General features: G+C 45.3%; 1 protein-coding gene across 1 annotated transcript in view; it reads left to right on the top strand.

Annotated features, from left to right (window-relative positions):
- Positions 1 to 17: 17 nt before the first annotated feature.
- The window catches only part of LOC136632239 (vomeronasal type-2 receptor 26-like), a 57,307-nt gene continuing 37,671 nt past the window's right edge, over positions 18 to 19,653 (top strand). Inside the window, exons 1-2 of the mRNA XM_066607399.1 lie at positions 18 to 110; positions 1,431 to 1,655. Of these exons, the coding sequence (XP_066463496.1) occupies positions 18 to 110; positions 1,431 to 1,655 (318 nt within the window). The remainder of the gene's footprint in view (positions 111 to 1,430; positions 1,656 to 19,653) is intronic.

The following is a 19,653-nucleotide window of genomic DNA, read 5'->3' as shown; positions in this document are numbered from 1 at the left end:
GTGCATCCTCCGCCGCCATGTCAGAGGGGGTGCCGCGCGCTGGGAAAAAGTCCTCCAGTCTGTCTGGTTTCGTTTTAGCCGTTCTCCTCCTTGACATCTCTGAGGTCCTGGTGAGTTCCCATGTCCTGTGGTGGTGTTTGTTCCCGTCCTTTGTCGCTTCTGTGTTGCTTTTAAGCATGTATTGAACGGAGCCTAAGCAAAAGCGTCCGTTCTGGTGCCTCTATAAGCCACGCCTCCCTACAATTCTATAATTTACACATCCACCATCTTGTGGTAAGGGTCCAATGTAATCCACTTGCCAAATTTGACCGAGACCAAGTCATTTACCTCTTGCTATTTGATCCTGTACTACCTGTGGTACAGGTCTTTGCTGTGAATGTTGGCACACTGGACATTTTAAGATTACTTATTTTACCAGATCTAACCTAATGGTCACTGCTCGGGATTGTACCCACTGAAAGATGGCTTTTTCTCTGAAATGTCCATATTTTAGTTGAGCTCAATTGGCCTACTCCCAAAATTTGTCATCTGTATGGGATTCCTCGGTGTCAGCAGCTGATATATTTCAATGTTCATCAGCTATTGTGTTAAAGAGTCTATCCAATATATCTGAAGCACAATGAGCATCAACATGAAATACAGTCACAATAACTCACTGTACAATTACCCAGATGTCTTGCGATAACTCATTTCCTCATATCTCTTTACTATACATTGAATTGTGTAAATATAGCATTTACATGAAGTAGAATTGTAATTTGATACTTACCATTTGGTAACTGCAATGCCATGTGTTTTAATATATCAATTCCAATACTATATTAGGATTTGGGACTATCAATACCGAATACATTGTTGTGGGTACATTTACCAATTTTAAGGGAAATTTTAGTTTGGATCGCATTATATATATATATATATATATATATATATATATATATATATATATATAGGAAAATACAATAGATCTTGTTATTTGTATAATGCTAACTTATTCCACAGCCCTTTCAGGTAATTTATTACCCCTCACCAAGCTGGGTACTCATTTTACTGACCTTGGAAGGATAAGTCAACCTTGAGCCAGCTACTTGAATTACGCGGGGATTGAATCCACAACCTTCAATTCATGAGAGATAGCTTGAGACTGTATTTCTGCTGCCTTAACACGCTGCGTCACACATACACACTTTTTTGCTACGACGCAGAATTTCCACCCGTGTGCAGGAGGCCTTATAAAAAGTTGCTTATAATCAGAAATACTTTATCATGGAGGTTAACAAGAAGTCCTAAGGTCCTTTATGTAGGTTTCTCTGTCTACTTATTTTACACTCTTGCATGATAATAAATGTGGATTTTGATCACATTTAGTTTCTAGATTTTCTGTCTTTCTAAAGTTTGAACCAACCCTTCATCTCATTTATTCTTTGTAGTTGAATCGTTATATGAGGAGAATTAACTTTTTGACTCCTGGGGGAGAATTGATTTACCTGGATGATAAAGGAAATGGTCCTGTAAGATTTGATTTGGTAAATTATAATGTACATTCTAACGGTACTCTGGAGAAACATCTAGTCGGACACTTCCATGAAGACAATGGTCCTCGTCAGTTCACCATTAATGAGAGTTTAATCCTTTGGAATCCACGATTTCTCCAGGTGATAACAGGTTTTCCTGTTTCAGCAGTCAACACAGAGAAAATTACTGTTATCTATTGTAAGCGGAGAAGCCTGGGACATAACCCCTAATGAATATTCATGAGCAGCTATTTTATTAAGACACATTAGGAGGATCACAATGTAAGATTTACAAAATAATAACCCTTATATAGTGCAGGATCTGCAGGTTTAATTTTTTGAAAATAATCCAAAAGGGAAATTCTGTTAATTTTATTAAACTTTATCTTTTTGTCCAACAAAATGTCCTTTGTTTAATCTGATTTGTGTTTTAATCTTAAAAATGCATGAAAATGCTTTGGAATACTTTTGTATGTCCGCTACTAAGAGCCGGAGCATAACAGCATAACAATGCACATGAATCTGTTACATAAGACCTGTGGCCCTATTATTGAAATGTTTCCTAGTGGGTGTGTTTTCAGGGGGCCAAATTAATGTTAATTGTCGAGCTGACATTGCGACAAATCAAATACAATTCTGAATTTGATAGGAAGTGGTCTGTCTTTATTAGCGCTGCATCTCAACATATTCTTGGGAGACTGGTGCTGATAACGTCAAGGTCTCCATTCTGGATTTCCTATACCATTTCAGCAACACTAAGATATTGTTTTTGAAATGCTCTTACTTAAAGGGGTTGTCCCGCGGCAGCAAGTGGGTCTATACACTTCTGTATGGCCATATTAATGCACTTTGTAATGTACATTGTGCATTAATTATGAGCCATACAGAAGTTATAAAAAGTTTTTTACTTACCTGCTCCGTTGCTAGCATCCTCGTTCCCATGGAGCCGACTAATTTTCGCCCTCCGATGGCCAAATTAGCCGCGCTTGCGCAGTCCGGGTCTTCTTGCTGTCTTCAATGGGGCCGCTCGTGCAGAATGCCGGCTCCGTGTAGCTCCGCCCCGTCACGTGCCGATTCCAGCCAATCAGGAGGCTGGAATCGGCAATGGACCGCACAGAAGAGCTGCGGTCCACGGAGGCAGCAGACCCCGGCGGCCATCTTCAGCAGGTGAGTATGAAGACGCCGGACCGCCGGGATTCAGGTAAGTGCTGAGCGGTTTGTTTTTTTAACCCCTGCATCGGGGTTGTCTCGCGCCGAACGGGGGGGGGGGGGGTTAAAAAAAAAAAAAAACGTTTCGGCGCGGGACAACCCCTTTAATGGAAAATCACAGACAAAAGATATAAAATGGATACATATTTATTGCTCTCACATTTCCCCTCTTTTTGCAACAGTTTCCTCATGTTTCATAGCCCCCAAATTTAGCATGAATTCCATTCTCATCCCAGAAACTTGAGCTAACTACTAAGCAACATGTTGTTTTACCTAAGTTCTGTGTACTGGTATATATATATATATATATATATATATATATATATATATATATATATATATATATATATAATCACAAGGAAACATGGTGCAACCATTTAGTTATGTCTGGATTGGATTTCCTTTAATAACATGAGTTGCAAATCTGTGTAATCGTTGACCCGTGAACCAGTTATTACATAATCCAGTGCATTAGGTATACACTGAATTGAACAGCACAGGAGTAGACAACTACACCAGAAAATATTCAAAAAATTAGGCAAAGTCAAGATGTAATGAACCAGGAATCGGAAAACAAATCAAACCATTCCTGGTCCAGCCTGATTGTCTGTACTAACTTTTTTAATAATATGTTGCATATTGTTATGAATAGATTCTGAATCATCACATATCTTCAAATTTTTCACATCCATGATTGAATACCATCAATTGCAGCTCTGTTCTGTAGAGCAGCTTTTTCAGTACCTTGTACATCCAACAGTAATAAGTGAAGAGCCTGTGAGGTAGCTGTAAGGGCTCTTGCCATACTACAAGCTATACCTGGCTATTAGTTATTGCTAGTCCCAAGACCCCCTATATTGCAACTTCTAGAGCTACTACTTCACTTTTACTCAACAGTGTGGGAGGTCTCTCACAGGTTTCTTCAAGCTGACAGGATTGCATTGTAGTCCGGTGTTTGATGCACGAGAATACTGAAGCGTGACAAAGTACAAAACATTCTAGCATTATTCACTCTTGGACAGCTGATTGATCGCCTAGCACTATTGTGCATTGGTTAGTAACAACATTCAATTAAAGGGGTTGTCCCATTGAGACAAGTGCATGTATGCACTTCTGCATGGCCATTACAATGCACTTTGTAATACACTTTGTGTATTGTATATGAGCCATACAGAAGTTACGTACGTACCTACAGGGATGCTCTCTCTGTTTGATGTTCCCATTGTCCCTGGATCTAACACATTCTTGCAGCTGGCTTCTCCACTGGTCGGGCATGTGCAGTAGAGTTTGCCGGTCCGTGGACGAGCCTGGTATTGTTTGCGCATGCAGTAGCTGCAGCCAGGCAGTGATTGTGCTTCATTCCTTGACAGCCACAGCGAGGATCAGAAGCGTCCAAGCGGTGACTATAAGGTGGTGGAGGATAACTATTACGGGATGTGTGTGCTATCAGTGTACCTGTGGGTGGGGGGTGCTGGGGTGCTGTCAGGGTACTTGTGTGTGTAGGGGTTGCTGTCATTGTACTTGTGGGGGAGTGCAGGGGTTCTGTCAGTGTATTTGTGGGGGTTGCTGTCAATGTACTTGTAAGGGGTGTTGTCAGTGTACTCGTGTGTGAGGGCAGGTGGTGCTTTCAGTGTATTTGCTTCATTGGGCAACTGCTGGGGAAAATATTGGGGTTACTAGTACTGCTGGAACTATTATTGGGGGTCAGTATTACTGCTGGGCCAATTATTGGGGGTCACTGCTACTGCTGGGGCAACTATTGGGGGTCACTATTTCTGCTTGGGCAATTGTTAAGGGTAACTGTACCAGCAGTGACAGTGACCCTCAATAATTGCCCCAGCAGTGATAGTGACTGCCAATAATTGTTCCAGCAGTGATAGTGACCCCCAATATTTATCACTGCTGGGGCAATTACTGAGGGTTACTATCACTGCAGGGGCAATTACTGGGGGTCAGTATTTCTGCTGTGGCTATAATTGTTGGGGCACTATCACTACTGTGGTGACTATTGTTGGGGCACTATTACTGCTGTGGCTATAATTGTTGGGGCACTATTACTGCTGTGGCTATAATTGTTGGGGCATGATTTCTGCTGTGGCTATATCTGTGGGGGCACTGATGCTGCTGTGGCTATAATTGTGGGGGTGCTATTGCTACTGTGGCTACTATTGTGGGACACTATTACTGATGTGGCTATAATGGTTGGGGCACTGATGCTGGTGGGGCTACTATTGTGGGGGCACTATTACTGCTGTGTCCACTATTGTGGGGGCACTATCACTGCTGTGGCTACTATTGTGGGGTCTCTATTACTGCTGTGCCTATATTTGCTGGGGCACAGTTTCTGCTGTGGCTATAATTGTTGGGGCACTGATGCTGCTGGTGCTACTATTGTGGGGGCACTATCACTGCAGTGGGTACTATCGTGGGGGCACTATTACTGCTGTGGCTATAATTTGTGGAGGCACTGATGCTGCAGGGGGTACTATTTTGGGGGTTCTATTACTGCTGTGGCTTCTATTTTCAGGGCACTATTACTGCTATGGCTATAATTGTTGGGTCACTGATACTGCTCGGGCAACTATTGAGGGAGCACTATTATTGCTGTGGTTACTATTGTGAGGGCACTATTTTATGTGGGAGCACTATGTTATGTGGGGGCGCACTGTGGGGGCACTGTGGTAGCACTATGTGGGTGCACTGTGGGGGCATTGTGTGTGGGCACTATGTGGGGGCACTGAGGAGGCACTATGAGGGCACTATGTTATGTGGGGGCGCACTGTGGGAGCATCATGTTATGTGGGGGAACTATGTGGGAGCAGCTTGTGGAAGCACTATGGGGGCACTGTGGGAGCACCATGTGGGGCACCGTATGGAGCACTATGTTATGTGGCGGCACTGTGGGAGCACCATGTGGGGACACTATGTTATGTGGGGGCATTGTGTGGGGGCACTATGTGGTACTATGTAGGTGCACCATAGGAGGCACTGTGTGAGAGCATGTGGTGTTACTGTTACGTGTGCTGCTGGGATCTGTAGTTCTAAGCTTCCTAGCAGCACAGCCCTCACAGGGTTAATTGATTGAGCTGGCTGGGTGTGGTACTTCCTGCTAGCCAATCTCCTGGGTCTGTGCTCATATATAAACCTAGCTCCTCTTCAGTCTATCTGGTGTTTAGGGTGAGTAGTCATTAATCCTTGTCTATTGAAGTTTGTTGTGTGACCTGCTATCTGTTGCAGCTTGCTGTGTGATTTGTGCCTTGTGGTTCATGTCTGTTTGTACGTTTAATTTGTGTCAGTTTGGTCTGCTGAGTTAGTTTGCTATGTCTGCGCTAGGTTGGCCTCTAGGGCCCTCTAGTAGATGTGTCTTGCTAGTGTAGGGACTGCAAGATACGAGGGGCCTTGCTTGGGCTTGCAGCTTAAGTTCATTGGCCAATGTACAAACTAACACCTCGCATTTATATTCAGCTTATCATCTGCTATTAGTGTTTGCATTGTGGCTGCTGTATGCTGTGTATTCTGGGTCTGTGTATCCTGTTGTTCAGTCCCTGTCATGTGGCATTTGAATGCGTCCTGTTCTGGTGCGTGGCTCCTAGGATCAGCTAGGGCCCAGATCTGAAGACCACTGGGCTGCCCTTATTGGGGCAATGTCCCTGCTTAGGTAGGGCCAGGTCAACCACCCGGTAGCACAGGGTCAGTTGCCGGAAACCCATATGAATACCGTGTGTAACCTGTGTGCGTACCCTGTCCTTCCTTTGGCTGCGATCGTATGGGCCCTGTGCTTAGTCTGCCCACATGATCGTAACAGTTACTTTCACTTTTATTACATTTAATGGGAGAGCATCACGGTCTCCTGCTACTGCTGTGACAGCTGTAGCAGGAGATTCCTCCATCTCCACAGCATGTCCCCTCATCACTGCACACTGGGACAGCACTGTCACATCATTATCCCAGTGTCCAGTGATGAGGGGACATGCCCGGGAGAAGGAGGAATCTCCTGCTACAGCTGTCACAGCTCTAGCAGGTGATCGCGATGCTCTGCCATTGAAAGTAGAGATAAAGATCATGATCTCCTGCTACTGCTTTGACAGCTCTTGTAAGAGATTCCTTCATCTCCGCAGCATGTCCCCTCATCACTGGACACTGGGACATCAGCTGGGGAGATGAAGGAATCTCCTGCTACAGCTGTCACAGCTCTAGCAGGAGATCGCACTGCTCTCCCATTGCTATGGCCAGGCGGCTGTCAACTCCATTGAAAGCAGTGAGATCAGGGCACTCGCATGGAGTGAGAGAGCTATATCAGGCTGTATCATTACTCACAGCCTGATATCGCTCTCCTCATCACAGCGTGCATCTCTCATAATGACGCCAGTCTTCCAGTCATGTGACTGGCGTCATCAGAAGTGCGCATGCTGACGGAGAGAGAGGGCAGTGCATCATGGGAACTACCTGGGTGGCACCATCTTTGAAGGATTCTTCAGGCCAGCTTTACAAAGAGAAAATAAAGAATAAAAAGGCGAGCAGAATATCGTTTTTTTTTTATGTGTAATGCTGTATTGTATGATGCTTTTAATCTACAGGGCATTAATGGAAAAAAATCACTTTGGGTGGCGGGACAACCCCTTTAATCTTAAATTGCATTAGTTTGATTAACCAGCCTTAGCACTGTGAAAGTTTAATCATCTAGATAGTCTATAGCTTTAACAAACTTATCCCTCATTTGTGGTATGAATGGGCAAATAAACCATCTTGTTGACCATGGCCAAAGACACTACCCAAGGCTGAACATTTGGCCTCGGCCAGTTATCTGCAGCTCTCTTGAAGAGTGCATGTTCAGGGCTTACCATGTATGACAGATCATCATGCGGTAACAGAAAAGTGGCATTATTACTTATTGTTATCGAAGACTGCAGGCAACTTGTCATCAAGGAGCAGGACATCCTATGCTCTGGCCCAGGGTGTAATTGGAAAACACAATTGCTACCTAGGACATCGAAGATGATGCTATAGGAGCATGAGTACATATCCAACAATTTTTCTACGTCACCAAACGCTGCAGTAAGCACTTCATGATATTTAACAAACTTATTGTCCCAATTATTTTCCAACATATTATTCAAGGCCCAAACATATAGTGGTATGACCATAACTAAAAGGATATGCATCGTTCTAGTGGGTAGTTGATTCTGTTTTTTGGATGGAGACTGGCATAAAGTGGTTGGCGTGGATCCAATTGTCTTTTCCTTCCAATTTAACCTGAGTGGCAGTTGTCAACTGTATCTGGTATGGACAATCAAGTCTCAGTTCCAAACTTTTTTCTGACGTCTTTTTTTAGGATATTCGAGTCACATGAAAGCAAAACTATGTGATTCCTCTTTTGAGTTTGAATCTGGAATCAAGGAAAATACAGATTTATAAAGGACAGTTAACTTCTGATATAAGGCACTTGCATGGGAAGGGAGGTCCTCATGCTGGGGCTGAAGAAAGTATAGGCCTGTTACGGGTGTCCCTACCAAAGACAACTTCATAGGGGCTCAACTCAGTCTTACGATTAGCCATAGGTCTGACCAGGTAGAGAGCTAATGAAATGTGTACCTATATTATTTTCTATTACTTCTCGTACACCATATAAATAGAAATTACTTCATTTGCCTATCTTTTAGCCAAAGTTTTGATGTTAGCATTTTTATTTTATAAGCCACGTGAGGGGAGGTCTACGCAAACCAACAACAACTCCAAAAGAACTATATTTGGTAGCTGTATGTAGTCAGTCTTCAGTCACTGAAACAGATAGTCTGGTGTTGAAGTAACAGCGAGAAGGTACGTTAACTAATTGGGCTGGATTGTAATGGGCACATACCATGTAGCCTTATACAAACCGGGTCGCAGCAGTGTTGAACACTGGGTCAAGCCAAGCAAAGGAACTAGACCACACATTACCTTCTTGGATTGGCATCAAGAAGTAAAGCATATGCAGGAGACACAGGCCTTGCTTTGTTCGCACTTCTTTTCTCCCATTCTTCCTTTTCTTCCTTTTGAGGCCTGTTCCGGCACATTCAGTGACAGAGAGATATCCACACCCACTTTGGGTGCAACCAGGTTAACAGCCAGTACCTTAGTAAAGGGTAAATTCAACAGTCTTCTGAGTCATAGGTGCAATGCAATCATGTTGACATAGGACATATTGTTGTTCTGCTGGCTTTAGTGATTTAAAATGCAGAGTATTATCAAGTTTCTCAGTGGTTATTGTGTCCATTTTCTCCCCTTTATATCCAAGCAAATGTAATGCAGCAGGATACAATGTAGTTTCCTTTATGGCCCTGACATGAATTCTTACTTTAATTGCAGCCTCTTATGCAGGGCTCAGGGGGTACTGAGGCATTTGAGGAAGCACAGCCCCTTTTTCAGCTTGACCAAGTCAAGTGGGACGAGAAACTTTCCAATATCTGTCTTGCTAGTTACCCAAAGTGTCTGTGGGACCTGAGTAAGCTGGGCTATATCTGCAGGGGGTGTATTTATTAGTTCTTTCTAAGAAGTGAAAAGCTTTTAACAAGCAAATTAACGGTTCATCCACCTCAGAGCCGAGGGTAACAGTACCATTGGGTGAGACGTGGATAGAGGCTTTCAAAACACCTCGTTTCACTTCTATTAATTCTTGATAATCATGCACTTGATATTCAATGTCATGGTCTGCCCTTGTCAGCCTTACCTTCCCCTTTCTAAATTAAGTGGAATGAATGAAGCTGTATTAAGAACTATTTTCATTGTGATGTGATGGTGCTAGTAGGGTGGTCATATACTTAGTGCATCTGCAGCTGAAGGATTTTTAACTTCTGCTCAATGCAGTATTTCCATGCCTGCAGGAGCAACTATGACAGTAGGGGGCCCATAACACATCTGGAACCTGCACAAAATGGTGGTTAACTGCTGGTTCTTTAACCCCTTAGTGACGAAGCTTGTTTGCGCCTTAGTGACGGAGCCAAATTTTGAAAATCTGACATGTGTCACTTAACATAGCATAACTCCGTAAAGGCTTTACATATCCAAGTGATTCTAAGGCCTTAGTCACACGGGCATTTTTTCCCGCGATTTGCGGATCGCATGACGGATGCGCATCCGCAAAGCGCGTGATCGGGGCCGAAAAATTGCCCGAAAAAACTGCTCCTAGCCGCGTTTCATTAGAAACGGGCCGGAGCTGTCCAGCTCATTGAATTCAATGGAGCCGGCAATACAGCCGGCTCCATTGAAAGCAATGGGCTGCGGGCGATCTCACGATGAATTTTCGGGAAGGGCTTAAAAATATAAGCCCTTCCCTGAAATTCATCCAGAAATGTGTAAAAACAAAAAAAATATATATACTCACCTGGTCCCGGCAGACGGAGTTCAGCCGCGGCCGGCCGGCAGTTCTCCTGAACTGCTCTGAGTAGTATTCAGCAGCCGGGGATTTAAAATCCCCACCTGCTGAATGAGCTGCCTCTGATTGGTCACAGCCTCACCAATCAGAGACAGCTCTCACTTACCCATGCATGAATTCATGAATGGGTGAGTGAGTGCTGCCTCTGATTGGCTCAGCGCAGGGACCAATCAGGGGCTATGACCAATCAGAGGCAGCTCATTCAGCAGGCGGGGATTTTAAATCCCCGGCTGCTGAATACTACGCAGAGCAGTTCAGGAGAACTGCCGGCCACGGCTGAACTCCGTCTGCCGAGACCAGGTGAGTGTGTGTGTGTATATATATATATATATATATATATATATATATAAATTTTTTTTTTTTTTTTTTGCACATTTCTGGATGGATTTCAGGGAAGGGCTTATGTTTTTAAGCCCTTCCCGAAAATTCATTGTGCGATCGCCGGCAGCCCATTGCTTTCAATGGAGCCGGCTGTATTGCCGGCTCCATTGAATTCAATGGGCAAACATCATTCTTCTCTGCCACAGCTGTTACATCTGTGGCAGAGGAGAATGATTTGTCTACTATATGTTCTCAATGGGGTCGGCGCTGCTGCCGCCGGCCCCATTGAGCGCATATAGAGAAGAGAACAGGAATCGCAGATAGGTGCGATCTGCGATTTCTGTTCTCTAATTTATCGGACGAGCGCATAAAAAGCGCTCATGTGTCCGATACCATTGCAAAGCAATGGTTTTATAAAATCGCCGGACGCATGCGCATGCGCAAATCGCGCGAAAAGACGCCCGTCTGACCGAGGCCTAACATTGTTTTTTCGCCACGTGTTGTACTGCATTTAGGTGGTAAAAATAGACTGATAGAATTTATGAATATTTATTAAAAGTGCCAATATTGGGAAAATTTTGGAAAAATTGTCTTTTTTTTTTTTTACACATTTTCAACTGTAATTACGCAAATATGTGCAAACATATCGTACAAATTTTTGTAAGGTATATATTTCCATCAGTTTACTTTATTCTGGACGTACAAATTTAACATTACTTTTCAGCATTTTGAGGGACACTTTTTTTCCTGCTCCAAACCTAGATTGCAAAGGCTCATAGGTGTCAGAATGATAGATACCACCACAAATGACCCCATTTTAAAAACTACACCCCTTAATGTACTTACTGAGGGGGGTCAGGAGTATTTTGACCACACTTTTTTTTTCAGGAGTTAATGCAATTTAGAAGAGAAAAAATAAAAATTCACATTTTTGTAAATATGTCATTTTAAAGACATATATTTTTCTATAGTGCACATGAGAATAAGGAGTAACACCCCAAAATGGATACACCTCTTTGTCCTGTTTTCAAAAACCTACCCATTGTGGCCTGAATATTATTTTTGTATACACAATGGGGCCCTAAATGAAAGGCGTAGTCTGTGGCTTTCAGAGCAGAAATTTTCCTTGAAGGCCTTTTAGGCCCCATAGCACATTTGTAGAGCTCTTGGGCGGCCAAAACCATAGAGGACCCCCACAAATGACCCCATTTTGAAAACTAGACCCCTTAACGAATTTATCTAGTGGTGTACTGACCATTTTGACCCCACAGTTTTTGAATAAATTCAAGCAAAGCAAAAGGAAAAAAATGTGATTTTCATTTTTTCGGCAATTCTGTCATTTTAAAAACAGCTTTTTTTGTCAGCACACATATGAATGAAGACTTGCACCCAAAAATAGATACTCCTGTTTCTCCCATGTTCAGAAACATACCCATTGTGGCCCTAATCTTATGTCTTGATGCACAACGGGGCCCAAAATGAAAGGAGTAGTCTGTGGCTTTCAGAGCAGAAATCCTCCTTGAAGGCCTTTCAGGCCCCATAGCACACTTGTAGAGCTCTTGAGCAGCCAAAATCATTGAGGACGCCCACAAATAACCCAATTTTGCAAACTAGACCCCAAAAGGAATACCCCTGTTTGTCCCACATTCAGAAACATACCCATTGTAGCCCCAATCAGCTTACTGGACACATGGTGAAGCCTGTAATGGAGAGAACACCCAACTGAATAAATTCCAGGCCTCATTGCTCACTTGTAGAATCATTAAACTGCAAAAAGCAAAGAGAACCCCACAAATGACCCCATTTTAAAAACTAGACCCCTTAATGAATTTATCTAGGGGTGTACTGTGCATTTTGACTCCACAATTTTTGAATAAATTTGAGTAAAGCAGAAGGAACAAAATCACAATTTTCATTTTTTAGCTAATTGTGTCATTTTAATAGAAAGGTTTTTTGTACAGCGCACATATGAATGACGACTTGCACCCCAAAATTGATACCCCTGTTTGTTCCGTGTTCAGAAACATAGCCTACGTGGCCCTAGTCTTATGTCTGGATACACAACGGGGCCCAAAATGAAAGGAGTAGTCTGTGGCTTTCAGAACAGAAATTTTGCTTGAAGGCTTTTTAGGTCCCATAGCACACTGGTAGAGCCCTTGAGCGGCCAAAACCATAGAGGAACCCAACAAATGACCACATTTTGAAAACTAGACCACTTAACAAATTCATCTAGGGGTGTACTGTGTATTTCCCCCAGTCGTCTCCACGACAGCACCAATTGAGATTGCCTCCTCCTGATAGGACAGGAACACACTGAGAGGTTAAAAGCTCCCCCCCCTTCCCCACTTTCCTCAGTGTCTTCCTGTCCTGCCAGGAGGCAGGATCTCTGAGAGGGGCTGGTGGAGAAGCCAGCCGGAAGCCTACTCACGGGCGGATCGGAGGGCAGTGGGTCAGCCTGTCCTCCCTTCCCAGCCAGACGACTCCCGGGACGCCACATGGGGTGGTAACCCCCGGGCCAGGTTCCTCCCGCGACGGCCCATGGGGGTACAAAGCGGGAGCCTCAGTCCCCCTCGTCCTCCCTGCAGAAGTTAGAGCGCAGTGCTCCAGGAAGCCCTTCGACGGCGGGGGGCGGGGCGCCGCGTCACGTGTCCAGCGCGATGACGTCATCGCGTCTGCATCAGGAGCAGAGGGGGCGGGGCTTAGCGCAGGAGCGCGAAAATTTTTAAAAAATAGGAACCTGAGAGAAGCCAGAACAAACCACTACAGGTCGCAGGGTGGTCTGCACCACCGGTATAGTAATGAGTGCTCCAGCCCCAGAGACAGCTGAAACCTCAGCCTCAGCGGCCGTAAGTAGCCAGTGCAGCAAAAAATACAAAATGCAAAATCCAATGTATTGTATATGGAAAAATTGCATATTTACCCGCAAAAAATACAATGCAAACATCCAGTATATTGTGTATGGAAAAATTGCATATTTACACGCAAAAATGCTTTATTTGTCAGGGGGTTAAAAAAAAAAAAAAGACATCCCCCCCCCCCCAGAACAAAACTCAGAAAATGCGTGGAATGCGGGATAAAACTGCCAGCTACGTACCAGAGGCCTCTATGCAAGGCATGCGTAGCTAGGCTAGTTAAAGAGGAATCGGGAGGACGTTAGGAAGCTGGTGAAAGAAGAGGTAGATCAGCCCTAACGTCACAGCTGGCGCCGGCAGCGAAACGCCAGAAAAGGGCGTATGTTCCTGACGAGCCTTCCGACTCCGAGAGTTCTATCGGGTCGGAGCAAGAGGAACAGGCGGCCGAGGAGTCCTCAGATTAGGAGGACTACAAAAAATACTTATTCCATCAGGACGACTTAACGGAATTGATTAAGTCAGTCAGGGCTACACGAAAAATGGAAGAGCCCAGAGAACCACGTACCCTACAAGATGAGATATTTGGGGGACTAGGGGAGAGGCGCAAGCATACCTTCCCTGTCCACAAGAATATCACCAAAATAATCCAGAAAGAGTGGAGGAAATCAGACGCAAGCTCCTTCTCCACTAGAGGGGTAGAAAGAAGGTACCCATTCGAGGAGGAAGTTTGCGCAAGCTGGGAGGAGGTACCTAAGGTAGACGTCCCAGTGGCCAAAGTAGCCAGGAAAACGAGCCTGCCCTTTGAGGACGCCGCACAGTTAAAAGATCCCATGGATCGCAAAGCTGAGGGCCTTCTTAAGAAATCAGGGGAGGCAGCGGCAAACATACTTAGCCACTTGTGTGGCGCGAACCCTGGGGGTATGGCTAGAACAGCTACACCTAACCAATAAGATGCCGAGGGAACAGATCCTAAATTCCCTTCCGATCCTGCGTATGGCAACAAATTTCCTAGCGGACGCCGCGGACGAAACTGTCAAACTCTCAGCGACAGCTACAGCCCGATCTAACTCAGCCAAAAGAGTGTTATGGCTGAAATCGTGGTCAGGCGACCTAGCCTCAAAAAATAAGCTATGCGCCCTCCCGTTCTACGGCCAGTTTTTGTTCGGACCGGACCTTGACAAGATTCTAGAGAAGGCGGCCGACAAAAAGAAGGGATTCCCGGAAGAAAAGCCACAGAGAGGGAAGACCTTCTTCCGGGTCCCAAGGCAACAGCCAGAGGCCTACCGAGGCAAGGGCAAGACAGGCCGCTGGAGTTACCCCAAGAGGGGCAGAGGAAGGAACATCCTCTTTAACCCCCACCAGGGGGAGCCAAAGCAGAGACCCTGACGCCATCCCCGTAGGGGCAAGGCTGGGGGGCTTTGTGGATCAAGGGGCCGCGATTTCCAAAGGCCCATGGATCCCAAAGATCTTACAGCAGGGATACCGGATAGAACTGGTGTCCCTCCCCAGAAGAAAATTCATTATCACGGGAGGCTCCAAACAACAGTTACACCTACTAAGGCAAAGCGTTGGGGACCTGCAACAACTAAATGCAATATCCCCCGTACCGCAAAACGAGGAAACCCAGGGCCATTATTCCAGGCTCTTCCTAGTAAGGAAACCCTGCGGGAAATAGCGGATGATAGTGAACCTGACACCTCTGAACACCCGCATCAGATACAGAAAATTCAAGATGGAGTCCATCTCCTCAACGATAAAGTTGATTCCCAAAGGAGCCTACATGGCATCCATCGATTTAAAGGATGCTTATTTCCACGTACCGATCCACGAGGGGTCCCGGAAATACCTAAGGTTCGCAGTGGATATGGGCAAAGGAATAGAGCACCATCAATTCAGATGCCTGCCCTTCGGGATCTCCTCAGCACCCAGAATCTTCACCAAAATTATGGCAGAGGTAGCCGCCTACCTGAGGAAGAAGTCGGTCCTAATAATACCCTACCTGGACGATATTTTAATAATAGCAGAGTCCAGAGAACTCCTAACGGAACACCTGGGGATAGTGCTAGAACTTCTCCAATCCTTAGGATGGATCATAAACTGGGAAAAATCCAGCCTAGATCCCGACAAACAAAAAACGTTTCTGGGTATAACGCTCGACTCAGAATCGCAATGCTCCTGCCTACCCGAGTAGAAAATACAAAAAATCCGACGGCTAGTCAAAACCTTTTTACGGAGACGATTATGCACAGTTTGGGAAGCCATGTCTCTCCTGGGAAGCTTGACGTCATGCATTCTAGGAGTGGCATGGGCCCAGGCTCACACCAGAGCCCTGCAAGCCTCAGTCCTATCCACGTGGGACAAAAGGCAGTCCTCTCTAGGGACAAGAATGTACATCCCAAGCATGGTGAAAACATCCCTGCGTTGGTGGACATCCCCAGAGAATCTGCAGAGAGGGGTTCATTGGCACAAAACCCAGCCACTCACATCACAACGGATGCAAGCGCCTGGGGATGAGGAGCGCATGTGGGGAACCAGTTCTTTCAGGGCCCATGGCCTCAAAGGACAAAAGAACAGTCCTCAAATTACAGGGAACTACAGGCCGTATGGCAGGTCCTACAGCAGTTAGGGAACTTGCTACGGGACCAGCATATAAAGATACTGTCAGACAATATCACTGCGGTCGCCCATATACGACACCAAGGGGGCACAAGATCTCCCGCTCTGCAAAACATCGCACAGAAAATTTTCCACTGGGCAGAAGGCCGGATCCTCTCGATCACGGCAACCCATTTGAAGGGGACGCTAAACCAAAAAGCGGGCTTTCTCAGCAGGAGGCAAATAGACCCAGGAGAATGGTCTCTCTCCCTGAAAGCATTCAGAATCCTGATCAACCAGTGGGGGACCCCACAATTGCACCTGTTCGCAACCAGGGAAAATGCCAAAGTAAGCAATTTCTTCTCCCTCCGGCCAGGAGATCGTCCGACAGCAGTAGACGCCCTAGGCCAAGACTGGGGAGAGGGGCTGGTGTACGCTTTTCCTCCTATACCATTGATCCCCAGAGTCTTATAACATTTCAGAACCCAGGTATACACACTAATCCTGGTGACCCCCTTCTGGCCCAAAAGAAGCTGGTTCGGTCTCGTAGCAACATTGAGCGTCCAGGACCCAGTCATCTTCCCTACCTGGATAGATCTTCTATCGCAGTGGCCACTGAGCCATCTGAGCCTAGACAAGCTCCACTTAACAGCATGGCTCTTGAGGAATCCTCACTAAAAGAGAAGGGATTCTCAGAGAGAGTAGTAGAAACGTTAATGTCCAGCAGAAAAAAGACTACCCACCTTACCTACCAGAAAGTTTGGAGAAAGGTTTTCCTCATGGAGACAGGGAAGGGATCGCGGGGATTCTATCCCGGACATCCCTCTAATCTTAGAGTTCTTGCAGGAGGGCCTAGAGATGGGCCTCTCTCAAAGCACCCTGAAGGTCCAGGTCGCAGCCCTTAGCGCCATATGTGACACAAAGTTCGCAGACAACAGATGTGTCAACAGGTTCCTAGCAGCAGCAACTAGATTACGGCCTAGAACCATAAATCTTTTTCCAGACTGGAACCTTAATTGGGCCCTAAGGGCCATGATAGAGGTGCCATTCGAGCCGATCGAAGCACTACCCATAAAAATGCTTACTATCAAGACCATTTTCTTAGTAGCCATCACCTCCGCAGGACGGGTTAGCGAGCTGCAGGCCTTGTCCATTCGCCACCCGTTCCTGAAAACCTCGGACACCAAATTAGTATTTAAAACGGACCCTGCCTTCATGCCAAAAGTAGTATCACATTTTCATAGGTCCCAAGACATAATAATCCCCTCATTTTTTTAGTAAACCTAAAAACGAGGAAGAAAAAACCCTAAGCTGCCTGGACGTTAGGAGAGCAGTCCTAGGCTACATAGAGGCGACAAGCCACTGGAGACGGGACGACAACCTGTTCATCCAGTTCAGTGGCCCAATAAAGGGAGCAAAGCAGCAAAAAGCTCCATAGCCAGGTGGATCCGCCTAGCCATCATAGAGTCCTATAAGGCCCTCGGGAAGGAAATCCCCTTAGCTCTTAAAGCCCATTCTACAAGGGCAGTAGCATCCTCATGGGCCGAACATAGCTCAGCTTCAGTCGAGCAGATACGCAAAGCCGCAGTCTGGAAGAAACCCCACACGTTTGTTAAACACTATAGGGTAAAAGTGCAGCAGGACGAGGACATGGCCTTCGGCCGCAAAGTCCTCTCGGCAGCAATCCCACCCTAGGGAAACTTTAGTTGGTACGTCTCAATTGGTGCTGTCGTGGAGACGACTGGGGGAAAAAACGGATTATACCTACCTGATAATCAGGTTTCCAGGAGTCTCCATGACAGCACCCGTACCTTCCCCCCCCCTAAATTGATAGAAAAGAAACTATGTAATATAATATAAAAAACATATATATAATATAATTTTAATTAAAAAAAACAAAAAAAAAACAAAAAAAAAAAACCCCGGTTAAGGGAAAAAATTTAAGTTGAGCTCCTACCCCCGGCAATTCGTTAGAATCCACTGAGGAAAGTGGGGAAGGGGGGGAGCTTTTAACCTCTCAGTGTGTTCCTGCCTCCTCCTAATAGGACAATCTCAATTGGTGCTGTCGTGGAGACTACTGGAAACCTGATTATCAGGTAGGTATAATCCATTTTTTTGACTCCACAATTTTTTGCAAAAATTATTATAAAGCAAGTGAAAAATAAATAAAATTTCATTTTCTTTCATAAATTTGTCATTTTCATGACAGTTTTCTTTGTTTTTAAGCAGGGAAAACTGGGGAGACGCACGCCAAATTTTATAGCGCTAGTTCTTCTGTGTTCAGCAATACCCCCATTATAGCCCCAATCTGCATACAAGACACATTGCTAGGCCTATAATGGAGGGACCACCTATTGGATTTCAGGGCGCAAGTAAAATAAAAATGACTCCCTAAAAAGAATACTCCCCCCCCCCCTCCTTTTGGCGTTTCTGGACAATACGTTATAGGGCGGCATCAGTGATAAATAAATTTAAAAAAATAAAATTAATAATTTAAAATGGTATGGTTTGTTTCGAAGCAGGGGTGTTTACAAAGGCCAGGGAGGGATGGGCACATGGGGCAATAAAATCGCATATCCCTCCTCCCTTGTTTGGTGCAGACGCGACACCTTTTTTGAGGTTATTTTTTTACCGGCACTTTCAGGGATAGGATGAAGAAAATGGCGCTCTGTGAGCCTTCCCACCTCCTCAGACTGTAATGCTTCCTGAGGTGCGGCAGTCTCTTATAAAAGGCCCTCTACAAGCTGCTCCTGGAACTGGAGGAAGCTCAGGGTGCCCCCAGATGATTTATAAATTACGTGCGCGTTATAGGTAGCGATCTGTATTAGGTAGATCGCTACCTTCTTATACCAGGCTCTCGTCTTGCGCTTGACGAGATATGACTGTAGAGCCTGGCCGGATAAATCGACACGCCCCCCCCCCCCCCCCATAAATTTGTTATAGTCCGTGACACAGACCGGTTTTCTTTTCTGCGTTGCAACCCCCCACTCTTCCTTATTGCAACGCAGGTGTCTGTGTGCACGGTAGACAACATGTATATGTCCTTTTTGTCATGCCACTTTATGGCAAGTAAGGGGTTGTTTGCGATCTACGCGTCTGGATGCCAGGAATTGTGGGAACCCCACCCTATTTCTACGCACCGTTCTGCAGGCACCTGTGTCTGCGTCATGTAATGCTTTATAAAGGGGGATGCTGGTGTAGTAATTATCTATATAAATGTGGTACCCTTTATTTAAAAATGGGCCCACAAGCTCCCACACGATTTTTCCACTTATGCCGATATTTTCGGGACAGTTGGGGGGATTTAGATGTCGGTCTCATAAATAGAAAAAATCGGATGTATATCCTGTCGTGCTCTCACAAATTTTATAAAGCTTGACGCCATATCTAGCGCGTTTGGAGGGAATAAATTGGCGAAAGGGTAGACGGCCCTTAAAGCTCATGAGAGACTCGTTCACCGCCAAATTTTTGTCTGGGGTATAAATGTTTTTAAAAGAATATTTTAATGAAATAATAAGGGGCCTCAACTTGCACAATCGATTGTACTCGGGGTCATTTCTGGCGGGAATTTGTGTGTTATCGGCGAGGTGGAAAAATCGCATGGCATTTTCAAATTGCTGGCGGGGCATTACAGATGCAAACACAGGTGTCGCGTGAACGGCGCTAGCGGACCAGTAGGACCGTATGGACGATTTTTTTTAACAAGTCCAATTAAAAGGACAATCCCCAGGAATTTTTTTTAATCCTAGGA

The sequence above is a fragment of the Eleutherodactylus coqui genome, chromosome 1, assembly GCF_035609145.1.
Source record: "Eleutherodactylus coqui strain aEleCoq1 chromosome 1, aEleCoq1.hap1, whole genome shotgun sequence".
Taxonomy (NCBI): domain Eukaryota; kingdom Metazoa; phylum Chordata; class Amphibia; order Anura; family Eleutherodactylidae; genus Eleutherodactylus; species Eleutherodactylus coqui.
This window is presented reverse-complemented; position numbering and strand designations above follow the sequence as displayed.